This window comes from Pelophylax lessonae, assembly GCF_965119305.1.
Source record: "Pelophylax lessonae genome assembly, chromosome: 3".
NCBI lineage: Eukaryota > Metazoa > Chordata > Amphibia > Anura > Ranidae > Pelophylax > Pelophylax lessonae.
The window spans coordinates 484,324,676-484,346,201 of NC_138770.1; the positions used below are offsets into that span (position 1 = coordinate 484,324,676).

General features: G+C 47.5%; 1 protein-coding gene across 1 annotated transcript in view; it reads left to right on the forward strand.

The window, feature by feature from the left end:
* Nucleotides 1-21,526, forward strand: part of MTR (5-methyltetrahydrofolate-homocysteine methyltransferase) — a 1,642,758-nt gene that overhangs the window by 765,982 nt on the left and 855,250 nt on the right. Inside the window, exon 15 of the mRNA XM_082249226.1 lies at nucleotides 9,234-9,419. Coding sequence (XP_082105352.1) covers nucleotides 9,234-9,419 — 186 coding nt within the window. The remainder of the gene's footprint in view (nucleotides 1-9,233; nucleotides 9,420-21,526) is intronic.

Here is a 21,526-nt window from a genome sequence, read left to right on the forward strand (position 1 = left end):
AAAAATGCCATCATGTCCAAACTGCGCGGCACACAGGTCATCGATTTTGACGGGGCCTCTCTGAATCTTTTCCCTGACCTCTCTAAGGAAACCCTGGACGGGCACTGAAACCCCTGTTGGAGCAACTCAAGGCGGACAGAGCCACATATCGGTGGGGATTCCCTGCCTGTCTCATTGCCCCTAAAAACGGGCGCTCCGCCACCCTGCGTTTTCCTGAGGATCTTCCAGCTTTCCTCCAGGATATGGGTCTACCCCCCATGGAACTGCCAGGCTGGCATGACCGCATTCCCATCTTCTCCTTTAAACCGGACACCTCCTGGCACAAAACACCCTCCAAGAAGATGCACACCTCGGCACCATCATCCACCCGCAAATCAAGTTCCACTGCCTTGTACCCTCACCCACCTGAGTAACTGTGGGTCACACCTATACATGCTATCCTTGATGTGGTGACTACCTTTTTCAGCTTGCCCTATATGTTTCAGTGAAGGCTCACGTTCATCCACATGTGTACCGGTTTATTTACCTGTTTAAGACCTTTTTTTAATTGTTTTTGCCTCTCGGATCCGGTACTATCCCCTTTGCCAGGGGGAGGTTTGTGTGATTTTCCTTCTAAGTTTACTGTTTGTTACCTCGGTTTGCCGGTATGCCGCCACCGGCTCCCTTCTAAGTGGTTCTGCGGGATGTTCTTCCACCCGCTTGCCATGTTCCCTTTTCTCCTCCAGGGTATGGGGGTATCAGGCGTCGGGTTCTTGCCGCGCGGGGGATTTTCCCTTGCACAGCGCCCTGTCTCTCGCTCCCCTCCTCCCCTTTGGGACCACTGCAGTTCGCTGTGTGAATATGATGCATGTCCCATTGGACATTTGATTTGTGTCTTCTCTTTGTTCTCTCTCTTTTCTTTGTTCTTCCTTCCTGTTTCTCTTTCCTCTTCTTCTCCCATTCCCGTCCCATCTACTTCCCTCCCTCTCCCTTGTAGACCCGGGCTTATGTTTATTGTGTGTGGGGCGTTCCCTGATACTCCATGGCGACCATAAACGTATTGTCGTATAATGTTCGGGGTCTGAACACCGCTTACAAACGCCACCAATTATATTGGGAGCTTCAGCGTGAATTGTGCTCTGTCACCTTTCTACAGGAAACATACCTATCTCATTCCACACATGTCAAACTATTCTCCCCGAATTACCCTACTTGGTTTTATAGTCTCTCCCCTTCGAAAAAAGACTAAAGGGGTCGCCATTGGGTTTCATAAGAACACTCCCTTCCAACTTGACAAGATGCTTACTGACGTTGATGGCCGCTATCTTTTTGTGAAGGGGTCCATAGGTAACACCCGCTGTACGCTTGCTAACATCTATGCACCTAATCAGGCTCAGTCTACCTTTTTTACGCAAAACACTATTGGAGTTGGCGGAGTTTGCAGATGGCCTGCTTGTTGTTGCTGGCGACTTCAATATGGTCTTAGACCCCATCCTTGACACCTCTAGAGGCAGATCTAACATCCCCTTCAAACAAATGGCCCACCTTAAGAAACAATTGCTCACCCTTCAACTAGTTGATGTTTGGCACATTTTACACCCTAAGGTCACTGACTTTTCTCACTTTTCTAGAGCTCACGGCTGTTACTCTAGGATTGACAACATATTCTTGGATCACTTTCATTTGCCACTTTTGAGATCGGCGTCCATCGGCTGTTCCACCTTGTCAGATCACGCACCTGTCATGGCCACCCTGCTCCTGCCTTCTCTTCCCTCCCACTCCACTAATTGGAAGCTAAACAGTTCTCTGCTTGAAAACCCTTTTTGATGCAGCTTTTTTATCATCCGCCTTGTCACAATATTTCAGCGATAATGCCAGTGATGATGCCCCTCCCTCCCTGGTTTGGGAGGCACATAAGGCCACCATGTGGGGCAAGCTGATAGAGTTGGGAGCTCGGAGGAAGAGGGAGCAGGGTCAACTGATTGTGGAGCAGCTCGCACTGGTCGCCGACCTGGAAAAGTCTCTCAAACTGTCCCTGCATATCTCCCACTTGCAGGCTTTGACAGAGGCTAGGGAGACTTTGCCCTCCTTACTCGACAAGGCCACTAAACGTAAGTTCCATCTAATTGCTCACAAGCGATATGAATGGGGTGACAAGCCAGGCAGGCTGCTTGCCAGGTCTCTTAAGGAGCAAAAAACAGCCGCTTCATACGGAAAGTGAAGCCTTCCAATGGTTCTCTCCTCCCCTGCTATAGCTCAGGCTTTTAGGGATTTTTACAGTAAGCTCTACCATGTTGAAGGTGACCTTAGCCATCTCCCTCCTCCTGAAAAACGGAAGCGTATCTGGGCGTACCTCAAGCAAGCCAATCTCCCAAAATTATCTAGGCATTCTTTGAGAAAGTTGGAGGGAAACTTCTCCATAGAAGAATTTCAACTGGCACTGAAAACCACACCGGTGGGCAAGGCCCCGGGCCCCGACGGGTACACGGTGGCATACTACAAAAAGTTTGCAGACTTATTGCTACCTCATTTGACCTCTTATGCTAATTCGATCTCCAGCTCTGTAGGCTTTCGCCCAGAGACGCTTGCCGCTCACATTTCTGTCCTGCCCAAACCTGGCAAGGACCCTGCAGACTGTGGTAGTTACCGCCCCATATCCCTTTTGAACGTAGAGCTTAAGTTATACTCCAAAGTGTTAGCTAATAGACTTCTGCCCCTCATCCCCTCATGGGTCTCCTCAGATTAAACGGATTCATCCCTGGGAGGGAGGCTCGGGATAATTCCCTTTGCGCTCTATCCTTCATTTTGTCCACAGTCGATCCCAACCCACCCTGTTTTTATCTACTGATGCTGAAAAAGCGTTTGACCGGGTGGACTGGGATTATTTGTTGACTACTCTGCGCTTTTTCGGCTTGGGCCCCCGGGCACTGCACCGTGTTGCGGCCCTCTATGCTCAACCGATGGCACAGGTACACGTTAATGGCCTCCTGAGTACCCCATTTCCTTTGCATAATGGCACACGGTAGGGGTGCCCGTTGTCCCCCCTGCTCTTTTCCATTTCCCTAGAACCCTTCCTGTCCACTGTCAGGCATTCTATTGATATCCATGGTGTCAAGGTCGGGAAAAAAACACACAAATATGCCGCGTGCGCGGATGATATCCTCTTTTTTATTCAACAACCCCGTGTTACACTGCCGGTGCTGATGCGGGCCTTTGCCGACTTCTGCCAACTCTCCAATTTCAAAATTAACATGACTAAATCTGAAATTTGAAATGTTAATCTCCCCCGCACATTAGTGGACTCCCTTTCCCCTCACTTCCCTTTCCAGTGGTGCCCGTTTAAACTGAAATATTTGGGCATCTATTTAACTCCTCACTTGCATTGCCTATTTCAGCATAATTATATCCCCTTGTTGAACACTATTAAGTTCGATCTGAGGAGATGGTCCTCCCTGCACCATTTGTGGTTGGGGAGGACCAACATTGTGAAAATGAATATTTTACCTCGTATTCTTTTCCTTTTTCAAATGCTACCGCTGGGTGTGCCTATTGGCCTTTTTACTCTACTACAGTCTCTGATTGCAAAATGTGTCTGGCAAGGTAGGCACCCCAGGATTGCTAGGGCAACGCTATATCGTCCAAAGCGGTCTGGGGGGCTTGTAATCCCTAGTATTTGTGACTACTTCCGGGCGATCTCACTCACCCGTGTGTCCGACTGGAAGTACTCATCCAATTCCAAATTGTGGGTTCAGCTGGAATATGACATGTGTGGTGTTGACCTGTCTGTGGTTCCCTGGATCTGCCCGAGCACTTTCTTCGACTACCTCCCCACTGACCTTATCTACCTTGTCCGTCTGTCACAACCTGCATAAGAAGTTCTCTTGGGCCTACAATTCTCCTCTCATGCCACTTCTGAATCATGCCTACTTCACCCCAGGTTCACTGGACGCTGGTTTTAAACAATGGTCCCCAAAAACTCCACTATTGCTACATGTGGTTCACTCCAATTCTCTGAAACCTCTGCACCTTTTTCTAGACCCCAGAACTGCTACGACCATGGACCGTTGGAGACACAGGCAACTGGGTACATTCATTGGTTCCTTACCTCGCCCCTTGCAGGACTCCAAAGACCTTAACCCTATCAAGGCCATTCTATACCCTCGGGATGCCCCTCTCCACTCTACATCACAGTTCTACAAGGCACTTCTGTCATTGCAAAGTCCACCCTACCCGGACTTTATCCACCAATGGGAACGGGACCTTGATTCTCAGGTCTCAGATGCTAAAAGGGATAAGGTACTCGCCTTGGCACATATTTCTTCTATTTCGACCAGGGTGGCTGAGTCCAACTACAAGCTGCTCTCCAGGTGGTATTACACTCCCTGGAAATTGCACCATATTTCTCCGGCCATCTCTCCGTTATGTTGGAGGAGCTGCAGAGAAACTGCTTCACATGCACACATTTGGTGGCATTGCCCTGTTGTTCAGCCATTCTGGTCAGAAATTCTACAACGTATCCTGGTTATCACGGAAGAAAGGATCCCAGCTGACCCATGGGTGGTTTTGTTGCATGGTACTACTATGCCTCTTTCTAAATATAAACGTTCAGTCATACCCCACATGTTTAATGCTGCAAAGGCTCTGATACCCGTTCATTGGGGCACTCCCACCATTCCCACAGTGTGGCAATGGTTACTAAAAGTGGATGTGACTTGTCAGCTGGAAGAACTCACCTCTATTGCCCGAGACAAGCTGGATCGCTTTCAATCTATCTGGTACTCATGGTCAACCTTTAAAGCCTCACCGGCTTATATTTCTTTACTCACAGATGGCATTTTTACTAACGCCCCACCCGATTAATAATGTGTACATGCTAAAACTTTTGTAGCCCGTGGTCTACCCACCCTCTCCCTTCCTCTCCCCCCCCCCGCCTTCTTCTATCCTCCTTTTTTCTTTCTCTCTCTTCTGCTCTTCTCCCGACATAGCTTTTGTTTTACTGCTCATATTGGTTATGGACTGGTTGTTCGTCTCGAGTTAGAGCTGTGCAGGATAAGATGTATGCATTTGTGTTCTATCGTATTCTCTGGCACTGCACGGCATATGTTGGTCATTTGTACTTGTATTGTTATGACTCTGCTATTCTCTCACCGTATGCTGTGTCGGATTGTCTTGTCAATGTTCTATTTAACCATTTTCAATAAAAACAAATTAAACACAAAAAATGACCCGGTGGAAGGAGGACCTACAAACATCCTTCTCCGCCACCCAATGGCAAACTGCTATCCGTAGCACCTACAGGGCCTCCAGATGCGTGACACATTGGGAACAATCGCAAAAGATTCTGACTAGATGGTACCTAATGCCGTACCACCTATCCACATTCTACAATCAATCTGACCCTCTATGCTGGCGAGGCTGTGGCCACGTGGGCAATTTGAATCACATTTTTTGGTCCTGTAAAAGTCTTCTGGGCTTCTGGAAAAGGGTGTTCGAGATCATCTCTACGGTTACTGGAATACTACAACCCACTAACCCGGCCGTAGCTCTCCTGTCTTTGGGCTTGGAAGTTATTCCTCACACCTTGTGCACAGTATATACTCATATCCTAATTGCAGCCTGACCCACCATAGCGAGACATTGGAAACAACCTGATCCTCCTCCCCATTTGGAAGTCATCCGCCTAGTCAACATTCAATTCTCTATGGAGAGAGCTCATGCTCTATCTATGTCCCAAGGGGTCTGGTTCACTCAGCACTGGTCCTTCTGGACAGATAGTACATACTATGAATCAGTCCTTTGATAACAAGCGTTCAACGCTACCCCTCTGCATACCATACCCTACCCACACCACCTTAAGTAGTACGCTTATTTTAGTGTCTCCATCACACTTACTGATTCTCTACCGAGGGTTACAGTACTGTATGGTCTTTATGCAAAACTATGCAAGTTTTCTTCTGACATGAAACTCTGTATTGTTCAATGTTCCAGCTGTTATCTGTTTCTCACAATACATGCTTTGTTTTTTTTGATAAAACTCAATAAAAACGATTGCAAAGAAAACATTGCAATAAGCGTATCTTGATTGGTTTGCACAAAAGTTATCGCATCTACTAACTACGGGAAAGATTTATTTTTTTTTTCTAGTAATTGCGGCTATCTGTGATTTTTTTATTTTTTTTTGCCGGACTGCGGAATTGCTGTGGACAGATTGGACCCCTAACTGACATTTTTGACACTTTTTGGGGGTACCAGTGACATTACTACAGTAATCAGTGCTAGAAAATATGCACTGTTACTGTAATAATGCCATTGGCAGAGAAGGGGTTAACCTAGGGGCAATCAAAGGGTTAAATGTGTACGTAGGGTTGTGTTTCTAACTGTATGGGGGTGGATCTTGTGAAATGATCACAGAGACCTGTGAGCCTATATAGAAGGATCACAGAAGCTCTGTGATCATTCCAGAGAGAAATCTCTCAGCTTGGAACGATCGCGGGTGTCAGGCGGCAATCACAACCGCCTGCCCCGTGTATCCGAGTCCCCGCTGCCGAGTGGAGGCGTGCAACCGACGTATACCTACGGCGGTTTGCGCAGGAGGGCCAGTGCAGTCCTTAAGTGGTTAATAAGCAAACTCCATGACAGTTATTTGTTTATGTATGTTTTGTTAAGGCAGCCATATTTCAGTTGAAATTTCGCCGGCTTAGCAGGCGCTGGCTGAATGTAGATCCATGTATGTGTTAGTCTATCTTTTGATTGACTCCTGTACAACCAGCCTGTTAGGGTTTTCCCAAGTGATCAGTGTTGTCAGCAGCACTGATAAATGTGTTCTGATGGTGGGGAAGGCTTCTTGTTGTCAGAACACAATAGCTCAATGTTTGTTTGAGATACCTGCAGACATGGACTTCTCAGGAGAAATAATGCTTGTACAGTATCTCACAAAAGTGAGTACACCCCTCACATTTTTGTAAATATGCTATTATATCTTTTCATGTGACAACACTGAATAAATGACACTTTGCTCTAATGCAAAGTAGTGAGTGTACAGCTTGTATAACAGTGTAAATTTGCTAAAATACCTCAACACACAGCCATTAATGTCTAAACCACTGGCAACAAAAGTGAGTACACCCCTAAGTGAAAATGTCCAAATTGGACCCAATTAGCCATTTTCCCACCCAGTGTCATATGACTCGTTAGTATTACAAGGTCTCAGGTGTGAATGAGGAGCAGGTGTGTTAAATTTGGTATTATCACTCTCACTCTCTCATACTGGTCACTGGAAGTTCAACATGGCACCTCATGGCAAATAACTCTCAGGATCTGAAAAAAAAAAAAAAAAATTGTTGCTCTGCATAAAGATGGCCTAAGCTATAAGAAGATTGCCAAGACAACTGAAACTGAGCTGCAGCACGGTGGCCAAGACCATATGGCGGTTTCACAGGACAGGTACCACTCAGAACAGGCCTCACCATGGTTGACCAACAAATTTGAGTGCAGGTGCTCAGCGTTGTATCCAGATGTCTTTGGGAAATAGACATAGTAGTGCTGTGAGCATTGCTGCAGAGGTTGAAGGAGTGAGGGGGTCAGCTTCTTAGTGCTCAGACCATACACGGCACATTGCATCAAATTGGTCTGCATGGCTGTCATCCCAGAAGGAAGCCTCTTCTAAAGATGATGCACAAGAAAGCCCGCAGTTTGCTGAAGACAAGCAGACTAAGGACATGGATTACTGGAACCATGTCCTGTGGTCTGATGTAACCAAGATAAACATATTTGGTTCAGATGGTGTCAAATATGTGTGGCAGCACCAGGTGAGGAGTACAAAGACAAGTGTGTCTTGCCTACAGTCAAGCATGGTGGTGGGAGTGTCATGGTCTGGTGAAAATGTCCAAATTGGACCCAATTAGCCATTTTCCCACCCAGTGTCATATGACTCGTTAGTGTTACAAGGTCACAGGTGTGAATGAGGAGCAGGTGTGTTAAATTTGGTATTATCACTCTCACTCTCTCATACTGGTCACTGGAAGTTCAACATGGCACCTCATGGCAAATAACTCTCAGGATCTGAAAAAAAAAAAAATGTTGCTCTGCATAAAGATGGCCTAAGCTATAAGAAGATTGCCAAGACAACTGAAACTGAGCTGCAGCACGGTGGCCAAGACCATATGGCGGTTTCACAGGACAGGTACCACTCAGAACAGGCCTCACCATGGTTGACCAACAAATTTGAGTGCAGGTGCTCAGCGTTGTATCCCAGAAGGAAGCCTCTTCTAAAGATAATGCACAAGAAAGCCCGCAGTTTGCTGAAGACAAGCAGACTAAGGACATGGATTACTGGAACCATGTCCTGTGGTCTGATGTAACCAAGATAAACATATTTGGTTCAGATGGTGTCAAATGTGTGGCGGCACCAGGGGAAGAGTACAAAGACAAGTGTGTCTTGCCTACAGTCAAGCATGGTGGTGGGAGTGTCATGGTCTGGGGCTGCATAAGTGCTGCCAGCACTGGGGAGCTACAGTTCATTGAGGGAACCATGAATGCTGACATGTACTGTGACATACTGAAACAGCACATTAATCCCCTCCTTTCGGAGACTGGGCCGCAGGACAATGTTCCAAAATGATAACTCCAAACACGCCTCCAAGACAACCACTACCTTGTTAAAGAAGCTGAAGGCAAAGGTGATGGACTGGCCAAGCATGTCTCCAGACCTAAACCCTATTGAGTATCTGTGGAGCATCCTCAAACGGACGGTTGAGGAGTGCAAGGTCTCAAACATCCACCAGCTCTGTGATGTCATCATGGAGGAGTGGAAGAGGACTCCAGTGGCAACCTGTGAAGCTCTGGTGAACTCCATGCCCAAGAGGGTTAAGGCAGTGCTGGAAAATAACTGTGGCCACCCCAAATAATACAACTTTGGCCCCGATTTGGACATTTTCACTTCAGGGGTGTGCTCACTTTTGTTGCCAGTGGTTTAGACATTAATAGCTGTGTTGTTGTTTTGAGGGGACAGCAAATTTACACTGTATACAGGCTGTACACTCACTACTGTACATTGTAGCAAAGTGTAATTTCTTAAGTGTTGCCACATGAAAATATATAATAAAATATTTCCAAAAATGTGAGGGGTGTACTCACTTTTTTGAGATACTGTATAGGAGTGAAAACCTTATCTGGCAGCAACTGTTGATTTCTGATTTTTTTATAATCATTTTTATGATCTTTTTCTGATTATGTATGATCTTTTTTGTTTTTAGGTTCCACTATGCATTGACTCGTCTAACTTTCAAGTAATTGAAGCTGGTCTAAAATGCTGTCAGGGTAAAAGTATAGTAAACAGCATCAGTTTGAAAGAGGGAGAAGAGGACTTCCTGACAAAAGCTAAAATGATAAAGCAGTTTGGTGCAGCAGTGGTTATCATGGCTTTTGATGAAGTTGGACAGGTATGTTACCTAATTGTCTGCCAGTGTTTCTCAACCTTTTTTCAGCACACCCTTTAAAACAATGTACAATCTCAACACACCCCATTCTAAAATGATAAAACAAAACAAATAGTTTTATGTAGTGCAGCTAGGGTTACATAGTAGGTGAGGTTGAATAAAGACCATAGTCCATCCAGTTCAACCTGTGTAGGTGTGTGTGGCCGTAATCATCTCTCATACCCCTGAATATTTTTCTCCTTGAGATGTATGTCTAAAGCCTCATACACATGCACCGATTGTTGGCCGACCAATCGGCCGTCTTTTGTACAGTGTTGTTGTGTTGGTTGAAATGTGCTCTAGACTGCACACAAATTTTGTCGGCCAACAACCAACTGCAGAAGTGATGTCATGTTCTGGTTTACTTTTCGTGTGTTTTTTTCTTCTCTGAGCATGCCCAATCTTGCTCATCACATTTTTGTCTGCCGAAATCTGTACTGACTGAAGAACAATCGGCCGTTCTGGTGACGGCCAACAAAAATTTTATAGCATGCTCGCTAGATTTTGTTCGGCCGAAAAGTCGCAGTCGGTTGTCGGAAGCATCATACTAACAAGCCGACAATCGGCCGATCGGACGTTGGCCGAAAATTCACGGCCAACAATCGGTGCATGTATACGAGGCTTAGGATTCTTTTGAAAGCCACCATACCTCCCACAGAAACCACCTCTTGTGGTAGAGAATTCCACAATCTTGTAGCCCTAACAGTAAAGAACCCCTCACGTTGCCTGAGGTTAAAACACAAGTCCTCATGCAATCCTTTCGACTGAATAGCTTTTTTTCTATGCTGAGATCACCATTGAGATATTTATAAATTGCTATCATGTCCCCTCTCAGGTGTCTCTTCTCCAGGGAGAATAAATCAAGCGATTGCAGACACTCTTCATAATTAAGGTCCTACAATCCCCTAATTAGTTTAGTTGCCCTTCTCTAGACTGTCTCCAGCTCCAACACATCTCTCCTGAGGACTGGTGACCAGAACTGGACCGAATACTCCAGATGTGGTCGGACCAGAGTTTTACTTTCAATAGATTTTTATTGAAATATACAAAATACAAAAGAAAATAAACCAAATCCGTATTCAACATGAAGTAACCGTATCAAGAGCATAGATAAGAAAATGCACACATATGCAGACAGTATACGTAGAGTATTACATATGCACCAGTGTCAGAAGTCATACAAGAGTACAAATACCAGAACTAGAACCATAACTATAACTTATCCATACCATGAACATTAGCCAGGTGTAGGGGAGAAGTACAGGCTTTGTAGCCAAGCTTGCCAATCCTTGTAAAATTTTGGACCACGGGATTTAGAGTAAGCGTACACCTTTTCTAGAGAACACTGCAAGTTTACCAGGCGGATTGCTTCCGTGTAGGAAGGTGCAGCAGACTGTTTCCAGTGGCGTGCTATGACTGTCTTGGCTGCTACTAGTATATGTACTGAGACTGTCCTCAAGGAGGGTGGGATTTAATCCAGACCCAACGAGAGGAGGGCCAGAGCAGGGTCGGGTGGCTTGAGAATACCAGTAGTAGTGGACAGGACCTCAAACATCTTTCTCCAGAAACTAGACAGGCCTTTGCAGGACCAGAAAACATGCAATAATGACCCTACTTGGTCGCAGTTGCGCCAGCATAAAGGGCTCTGGGAGTCATACAATTTTGAGAGTCTATACGGTGTCAAATACCACCGAGTAAGAATTTTCTGGGTTTGCTCCCAATGATTCACACATTGGGTGGATTTATAGGAGCTGCATATGGCAAGTTTCCATTGAGCCTCGGAAAAAGATGTTTGAAGTTCCCTCTCCCATGCTAACACATGAGGGGACTTAGAAAATTCTAGTTTGTGACCGAGGAGATTATAAAATAAAGATATACCTTTTGTTGGAAAAGAGGGGGATGTTAGGAATTGTCATACTTGCATAGGGAGATTAATTACAGGAGGAGGGTGTTTGCGCAGGAAACTTGCCAGGCTATTGTATGCGTAGAGTGTCTGTGGGGGTAAGCTGAATTCTAGCCGTAGATTCTCGAACGATTTGAGGGAGTTGGACTGGAAGAGCTGGTCTATTGTGTTAATGCCGACTGCCTGAAATCTGGAGATATTGGTGTATGGAAGTAGCGTATTCAATGTGGTAATTGGAAGCGGGACATGTTTGGATTGAGAGGTAGTAGGAAGCTGTGCGAGGAGAGATCGCCATAATGTCAGTGTGGCTCGTGTGGGCAAGGGCAAAGTCTGCAGATCTAGTGGTTTCCACATGTCTGCTAACAGCAGGTTAAAAAGGGTAGTAGCTTTGGATATGGTAGACTCAACAGAGACCCATGGCGTAGTAGGATGTTCTGTAAACCAGTGTCGCAATGTCGCCAGGCGGGATGCATTGTAGTAGTCAAGTAAATCTGGGAGCCCTAGGCCTCCCACCGATCTGTGTTTGATCATGTGAGTATGCGCACATCTAGCCCTTTTCCTTTGCCAAACGAACGTATGTAACAGTTTAGTTAAAGGGAGGATGTTTTTCTTGGGAAAAGGAATGGGTAGGTTGCGGAAAATGTACAGGATTTTAGGCAAACAAACCATTTTAAACGCGACTATGCGACCCATCCAAGATGGTTCAACGGTCTTGAGCTTGGCGACATCTGAGGCAATTGATTTAATAACAGGGGACATGTTTGTGGTGACCATGTCTGAAGTAGGGAATGCTAAATCTATACCTAAGTAGTGTAGGGGTTGATTGGACCACGTGTATGGTAAGACATTCTGCAAGTGGGAACGGGCGGTCGGGTGGACCCCCATGTTTAGTATCACCGATTTGCTGAAATTGACCTTATAGTATGAGATTTTGCTGAAAGACTGAAGAATGTTGTGGGTGGCAGGCAAGGAAACTGTAGGGTTGGTGAGACTCAGAATGACGTCATCTGCAAAATGCGTGATGACCTAGTGGGAGCTAGGAAATTTAAATCCCGATACTAAGGGGCTTTGTCTTAATTGCGCTGCTATCGGCTCAATCAGGAGATTGAATATTAAAGGGGAGAGTGGACAACCCTGACGCGTACCATTAGAGATGGAAAATGATTTAGAGAGTGTGCCGGCCGACAGCACCCTAGCAGAGGGATTCAGGTAAAGAGTAAGGATGGCAGATGAGATGGGGCCAGAGAAACCGAAACTCTGTAAGACAGCTCGCATGTATCCCCAATGAATGCGATCGAACACCTTCTCCACGTCGATAGACAAGAGCAGAGAAGGCGTCCGAGTGCGTTCCGCATAGTGCATCAGGTTCACTACACGCCTACTGGCATCCGGGGCCTGACGACCCTGGACAAATCCCATCTGATCTACCCCCACCAAAGTTGGTAGGACTGTGGCTAGGCAATTCGCTATGACTTTAGCATACATTTTTACGTCCGTGTTCAGCAGAGAGATGGGCCTAAAGTTTGCCGGGGTGGTGGGTGGTTTTCCAGGTTTAGGTAGGGTGGTAATATGAGCCTGTAGCATTTCGGGGGGCATAGTTCCTGTGTCTACGGCTTGTGCGAAAAGGGTCAACATATGAGGGGAGAGTATGTCATGCATGGCTGTGTAGTATTCGTTGGTCAGGCCGTCTGGCCCTAGGGACTTGTTAGATGGCATTGATTTAAGAGTTTTAGACAGTTCTGCGGGGGTGATGGGGCTATTAAGAAGCAATAGCACGTCTGTCGAGAGGGACGTGGAGGCGCTGAAGGAAGGCCTGTATGTCATCATCCGTGGGTTGTGGTGTGGAGTCCTCAGCATTCAGGTTATAGAGGGCACTATAATAATCCGCGAAAGCGTCTGCTATTTTTTGAGGGTGAGTGTGTCTCTCCTTAGTATGCAGGTGCAAAATGCAGTCTATTCTAGTCTGAAGTCGTCTAGCTTTGAGGCGAGAAGCCAGGAATTTGCCGGCTTTGTTATGGGAGGAGTAGTAATTTGCGCAAAGTCGCGCTAGCATTTTATCATGCTGCTCGGTTAACAGTCTGCGGAGGTCAGCGCAGAGAGACGTTAGCCGAGAAGCATAGACTGGGGCTGGGAATGTTTTATTCAGCTCATCGAGGGAATGCATTTCTTCAGTAAGGCGCTGAAGAGCAGAATTACGCCATTTTTTTAACTGAGAGCCTAATTGGATCAGTAGACCCCTGATGAACGCTTTGTGCGTGTTCCACAAAATGGAAGGGGAAACATCCGGAGTGCAGTTAAGGTGGAAGAAATCTTGCAAACTTTTCTGCAAGTGTTGCAGGGATATTGGGTCAGCGAGTAGGGAATTATTGCGCCTCCAAATAAAGGAGGACGTGGTAGGCGGGCTAGTGGATAGGGTCATGTGCACAGCAGCGTGGTCTGACCACGTGATGGTGGATATGGAGGAGTCAACAAGGAGTGGCAAGGTAGCGGAGTCCACTAAGAACATGTCGATTCTGGAGTATGTGTTGTGACTCGCCGAGAAGAAAGAGTAGTCTCTCTCTTCCGCGTGTTGATACCTCCAGACGTCATGTAGCCCCTCCGAGTGTAATAATGCAGCTAGAGATGGGAGCTTGGATTTGGGTCTGGCTAAAGAGTCTAGGGCGTGATTGGCTACCAAATTGAAGTCACCACATATTATCAGTTTGCCTAATTTTAGTTTCAAAATCTTGGAGCACAACTTACGTAGGAAAGAAAGTTGACGTACATTAGGAGCATAGACATTGACTATTGTATATAGACATTGATCTATAGAGCAGTTAATAATAAGAAAGCGGCCTTCCGTGTCCTCCACCACTCTGGAGAAAGAGAAGGACACAGAATTCCGAAAAGCCAACATTACCCCCCTTTTTTAGCGGTATAAGAAGCATGGAAAACATGTGGGTAATCAGGGTTAGTACATCGGGGAGCACATCCATGAAGAAAATGGGTTTCCTGTATTGCCAAGACGTCGGCTTTAGCTGAACTAGCTTCTTTCCACATCGAGTGGCGTTTTGCGGGGTGATTCAGCCCCTTAACGTTCATGGAAAGAAATTTAACAGGCATAGGTGGTCAAAAGAGGATCCAAAGTGAAGATGGGTGAGCCGGTGGCAAAAGGGAACGGGGAGCATGAGTTGGAGTGGGGATGACCTAGCCCAACCAATGAAGAGGCTAAGGAGGATAGAGGGGAGATGAAAGCAGTACCTGAGGTGTTCGCCATGATGATATGACCTGTCCAAGTCCATAGGATGGGTAGTCACGGAAGTCCTGCATTGGCGTTGCGCGGAGTAGCTGTAGGTGGTAGACTCGGTAGGTACGGTTGTCCGGGAGCTGAGGAAGAAGGTGTATACTGCACGTGGGTAAAGAAAAGGCAAAGTCAGTTGTACAGCATGGTTAGTGGTGGTGAAACCACCAACAACAAAAAAACAAAAAAGAAAACATTCAAAAGATAAAAAAGGACATGGCCCACAAGGGCCAAATGGGTAGCTGGAGCTACAAAAACTGCCGGGGGAAAAAAAGAGCACAGTGAAGTGTGCTACTTTGAGGCAGGGAGGGTCGTGCATACCCGGTACGATCTGACGGTGAGTGTCATTTGTGACGGCTGTGAGATCTTGAGGTTCTGGACGCTACTTGCCATTTAGGCTGCACACGGGGTGGCAATGGAGGCATATCACTGACATTCGATGTATCCGAGGCGTCGGGAACAATACCCCACTGGCGAAGCAAACACATTCCTTGGTCAATGGTGGTGACTTGGGTGGAGGAACCTTGATCGGTTATGCACAATTTTGCAGAATATTTCCACTTGTAGATTATTTTGTGGTTGCAGAGTGCCTTGGTTACAGTGTTAAGGTTGCGACGCTGCTGCAAGGTATACTGGGAATAATCGGGTAACACTTGGACCGCTGTGGCTCGTTCCGGTAGGTGATCTTTACGCCTGAAGGCGTCCAAAATTTTTTCCTTCGCTTGAAAAAAGTGGATCCGAAGCAGGACGTCTCTAGGAACACCTTGCGGAAGGAATTATGGTTTAGGGATTCTATGAATCCTATCTATGGTCAAGTCCGCGTTGGTCAATGCGGGGACAGCCTGCTGGAATAGGTCACGCACAAAGTTGGGAAGCTGATTAGGTAGGACAGTCTCTGGGATGCCGCGGAGTATTAAGTTGTTTCACCGGGACCTATCCTCTAGGTCCGCGAGCTTGGCTTGTATACGACTAATATCATTTTGCTGGGCAGTATGAGAATCCACTAAGGTATTGTACGAGATGGTAAACTCATCCATTTTGCATTCTACAGTGTTTTTTTTTTTTGAATAATATTTTTTATTAAAGAAATCAGCATTACAGGAAAAATGAACGCATTACAAATACACGTCAACAAGTCCAACAATTTGCAAATACAATGCAATACAATATCCCAAGGGAAAGGATAGAGGAAGGGGGGAGGTGGGGGGAGGGAGGAAAACAAAACAGGGGGGGGGAGAGGGAGGTTCCGACTAATATGAGAGCAGAATCAGGTCAAACGACTGCCAACAGTGTCATACAAATTCAACAACTGTATATATCAGGTTTCATGAACGTGATGGGCAGATCATAATCCACCTCAGTCCACTCACGTGCGAGTTGGGTAATGGGAAGGGGACACCCCCGTAGCCCCCAGTGGGAACATACTTGCCACAGGAGGGTCCCCACCCACTCACCCATCCATAAGGACAATTCAGGAGGAATATTTCCAGTACTGCCAGGCTAAACTGAATTTCTTGTAAGACAGGGAGTTGAAAGCTAAGGCCTTCTCCATGGCAAAATTGACATTAACAATCCTAACTACTTCAGAAAAATTCGGTATATCGAGAGATCTCCAACGACGTAGTATCAGCACCCTGGAAGCCAATAGAATATGTAACACCATCTGCCTGTAGGCAACCGGATAGTCATCCAGTCCCAAATTCAAAAGGGCGAGTTCCTTCTTAGGAGGGCGTAGAATACCCGTACAATCAGCTATACATCTGAAAACTGTGTGCCAGAAGCTAGTCAAGGACGGACAGTCCCAAAGGATATGGAATAGTGTGCCTCTGTGACCGCAGTTTCTCCAACAGGTGTCCGGGATGTTTGGGAAGATTTTTGCCAACCTACTAGGCGTGTAGTACCACCTGTTGGAGATTTTCAGCATCATTTCCCAGTGTGCCGAGCAATGAGAGTATTGATAAGTATATGAGAGAGCGTGGGACCACTGAGTCGGGGTGAACTGGAGGTTCAGCTCAGTTTCCCACCTTTGCATTGACAACGTCTTGGGCAGGTCGGGTTTTTGGTAGAGTATGTCGTAAAACAAAGAGATGCCCTTGGCTGGTTTTCTAGCGGAGTTGTAGTGAGTCCATACTTTAAGGGGGATCCGGCTAGCTCTTGGGGGGTGTCTTTTAAGAAAGCTATGTACACTAAGCACTTGGAGGAAGAGAGTAGACGGGACTTTTAGCTTTTGTATTAGGGCTTGCGGGGTAATCGGAGCATCATGTTCGTAAAAGTGAGAGATCTCGGTGACACCCGAGCGCTCCAAATCAGATATCCGAAGGGTTGGGAGATATGCTTTTAAGCAGCTCAACGGTAGAGAGGAAGAGTGGAGCGGAGCAAATTCCAGTTGTGTCTCCCGGGCGCCTTCCAACCTCCTCCAGGCCATCAGAGAGACCTGAAGAGTCGGAGGCATACCCGACAGGGACCATGGGATCCAAAGGTCTCCCAGGAGAAACTGCCTCAAGTCGCCGGTGGGAGAGAGGTGACGTTCCATAGAGGACCAAGAAGAGGAACCGAGAGGAGCAAACCAGTGTTTAAGTTGGTCCAGCCTAGTGGACCAAAAGTACGCTTGAAGATCCGGCAATTTGGCACCACCCATGGATTTGGGAAGCTGAAGGGTGGAGGTAGAAACTCTTGCTCGTTTGCCGCTCCAGATAAAGCCTCTCAGTCCTCTAGAGAAGGCCCCCAGATATTTCCTGGGAAAGGGGACTGGAAGCGCCCTGAATACATAAAGCACCTGAGGCAAAATCAACATTTTATAAGCTGCCATTCTTCCCCCCCATGACAATTCAACTTTGGACATAGCCGCCATGGTGCCGTTGAGCTTCTTAAGAAGGGGATCTAAGTTAGCGGGAAGCAGTTTAGAGATTCGGGGGGTTATATGTAGGCCCAGGTACGGGATACTAACCTCTGTCCAAGGGTAGGGGCATATTGATTTTAACAAGGACACAACTTTCTGGTTAACCCCCATATTAAGCACCAGGGATTTTGAAGTGTTTACTTTATGATAGGAGATCCCTCCAAATGCCAATAAAATGCGGTGGACCGCAGGGAGCGAGCGGGTCGGGTTTGTGAGTGTTACAATAATGTTGTCCGCAAAGAGGTTGACTTTGTGGACTGTGTCACCCAGGCAGAACCCCTCCACCGAGTCGTCAGACCGAATGGCCTCCGCCAGAGGCTCGATCATCAGATTAAAGATGGACGGTGATAAAGGACACCCCTGGCGGGTGCCATTGGTGATGGCGAACGGCGTCGAGGTAGTGCCAGAGGTGAGGACTTGGGCCGAAGGGCAGGAGTAGAGTGCCAGTAGGGCCAATAGTATACCTCCCGTGAATCCAAACCTCCCCAGGGCCGCACGCATATACATCCAGCTGACCCTATCGAACGCCTTCTCTGCATCCAACGTGAGGAGCAGAGAAGGCGTTCGAGTGCTCTCCGCCACATGTACCAGATTCACTATACGCCTGGTGGCGTCAGAAGTCTGCCTTCCCGGCATAAATCCCATCTGGTCACTATGTATCAGAAGGGGTAGGACAGGCTGCAGTCGTGAGGCAAGTACTTTGGCGTAAACTTTAATGTCACTATTGAGAAGGGAAATAGGCCTGTAGTTGGCAGGGAAGCTGGGGTCCTTGCCAGGTTTGGGGATGGTCGTGATATAGGCGCCAAGCATTTCCCTAGGGAATGCCGATTTCTGGGCCGCTTGATTGAACACTGCAACAAGATAGGGGCTTAAGGTTTCGTTATATAACTTATAATACTCATTGCATAAACCGTCCGGGCCCGGAGACTTGCCGATAGGCAAGGAGCGGACCGCCTTAGAGATCTCTTCCTCCGTAAATGGAGCGGAGAGGATCTGTACTTGGGCTTCCGAGAGGGAGGGCAGAGACAATCTGTCCAGGAAGGTTTTTATGGCTTCAGGGTCTGGTTGTACTGTGGAGGGGTCTTGTGCCAAATTGTAGAGCGCACCGTAAAAAGTTGCGAATTCATTCGCGATGTCTTTAGGGTGGGTCAGCTTGGCATTTGTCTTATGATGGGTCAGATGTGATATACGTGCACATGCTCTTTTCTGTTTAACTCTGGACGCTAAGAATTTACCCGCTTTGTTGGCTTGGGCATAATAGCGGAGGTTAAGCGCCTTTATATGGCGATCATATCGTTCCAGTAAGTTAGATCTGAGGGATTCTCTTTTTTGAGTCAGAGCTGCGGTCACAGAGGGTGTGGGATTGCTCTTGTGTGTGACTTCCAAGGAGCGGATATCAGAGAGGAGAGCATCAAGCTTCTGATTATATGCCTTTCACAGTCTGGCAGTCTGCTGTATACAAATACCCCTGACAAAAGGCTTATGCGCTCCCCAAAGCGACCAAGGGTTAGAGACCGAAGAAGCATTAAATTCAAAGAACTCACGTATATGTTCAGCAATCACCTTACCAGTGGCGGGATCTTGGAGTACCCTGGCGTCACAACGCCATATAGATGTTCGTTCCCTGGGCCCTGTCTCCTCCACCACCATCTCCACCGCGGCATGGTCTGACCACGTAATGCTTCTAATGGCCGAAGAGGAGACCCTACCCAGCAGAGGAAGATCCGTAAGAATTAGGTCAATGCGAGAGTACAAACGATGTCTGGAGGAGTAATGGGAGTAGTCCCTTTCCGAGCCATGCTGACACCTCCAGACATCGTACAACTGCTCCTTGTGCAACAGTAGACCAAGTGAAAGCTGTCGACCCCGGGCGGGCACCGAAAGTGTCAAGCGCTGAGTCGACAACAGCATTAAAGTCGCCAAACAACACCAAGTTACCATATATATCTGTGGATATTCTTTGAAGTAACCTGTGGAGGAAGCGCTGCTGATGACAGTTCGGGGCGTATACCGCAACCAGAGTCAGAGGCAAGTTGTTGAAGTCACCCCGGAGGATCAGGAACCGACCCTCTGGGTCACAGATCTCGTCCTTTAGGGAGAAAGCCACCGTGTCTCTGATTGCAATAAGAACTCCACGTTTCTTCTCAGAAGCGCTGGCAAAAAAAAGGTGTGGGAAGTGTTTGTGAGAGAAGCGAGGTTGTTGAGAAATTTTGAAGTGAGTCTCTTGAATTGATGCGATATCCGCTCGACTATTACACAATTCGGTCCATAAGGAGTATCTCTTGGCCGGATGGTTTAGGCCATTAACATTTAAGGAGAGAAATTTAATAGTCATGGTGGCTCCAAGTGACAAGTACGGACGTACTGGATGGTAGCAAGACAAACAAGAAAAAAAAAAGGAGAAGCTGAAGTTGTATGACTCATCAGGGGGGCAGAACTCCAAGGGGAACAGTTTAGTATCGGAACCAGAACCAAGGAAGGGGGGGGGGGGGTCCAACAACGGAGCATAGCACAAAAAAGGACATAAAAAAAAGTCTAACAGCAGGACATACCTGCATCCAGGAGAGAAGGGCCATAGGGAGTATTCACATCCTAGGCCTGGGACTGTGAAGAACACTGCAGGGAGACACTTTCGCTGCTACTCGACCTCTGACTAGAGTTGGAGCGTTTTCGGGATACCACTTGCCATTCCCCTTGGATGGGCACGGGAAAAGGATTAGGTAAGGCTCCATGTGGAGGCGGTGCATCCATGACAATCCCCCAACGGCGCAAGAGTGCCATTCCCTCCTCCATGGTAGAAATAGTGACCGTAGATCCATTATGGGTGATGGTTAAGAGTGCCGGGTGTTTCCACTTGTGCGGAATGTGGTGGTTCCTGAGAGCCTTAGTAACCGTAGCCAGATTCCTGCGTTTCTGGAGAGTATGCCGGGATAGGTCAGGCAGGATCTGAATTTGTGGGTGTTCTCCAGGCATTACTTGCAGTTGTTTCAAGGCCATAAGTATTTTATCTTTAGCCTGGAAAAAATGGACTCTCAGGAGTACATCACGGGGCAGGTCTTGTGCGATGAATCCGGGTTTTGGGATTCTATGGATCCTGTCAATGGTCAGGTCAGAGGGGGACAGGGAAGGCACCAACGCTGCAAACAGATCCTTGGCGTATTTCTCCAGGCTTTGGGGTTGAACCGACTCCGGCACCCCCCTAAGCTTAAGGTTGTTTCGTCACGACCTATCCTCAAGGTCAGCGACTTTGTCCTTGAGCCAAGCGATGTCTTCAGCATGCCCATTATGAGCTGCCACTAAGGTGTTGAGGGACAGTGAGCACTTATCCATAGACCTCTCCACCGAGTCCACCCTCTCCCCTAACTGGTGAATCTCCCTCCTAGTCTGGGTCAGTCCTTGGACCATGTCCGTATGTAGGGAGGACCATAGGGAGTGCATCATATCCTTCAGTAAGGATGCTGATATTGGGTGGTCTCCCACAGGGAAGGCTGCAAAAGGATCAGCTGCCTGAAGGGCCTGTGGCTGCGGTGCGGTGGGAGACAAGCCATGATCCATCTGCTCAGCAGGGATGGAGTGTGGGGGAGAGGGCCCTCGCCTCTGCTTCTGTTTGGCAGGGCTTCTCGCTGAGGGTGAGGGAGGCGTGGAGGAGCCAGAAGAATTCCCGCTATCGGGGTTAGCCACTTGCCTTAATGGTGGTGAGTGTCCGTCCCGCCGATCCGCACTGTGTGCTGGGGGCCGCGGCTGCCGACCGGCGCCATGTTGGTGGAGACCTGGCACGGTGGAAAGGAGAAATCCATCCATTTTAGTGTGCTGGTGGAAATGTTTCTTCCCCTTCACCATCAGCGAGGAGGGGAGAAGCTGCAGAGGCTGTAAGACCGCAATACGAGTCTTCCCGTGGGTCGTAGAAGGCTGAAGTCCCGGGTGGCCGAGCGGAGCTTCAGAGCAGTGCTGCCATCCGCCGCGCCGTACGCCACACCCTCTTTCGCATT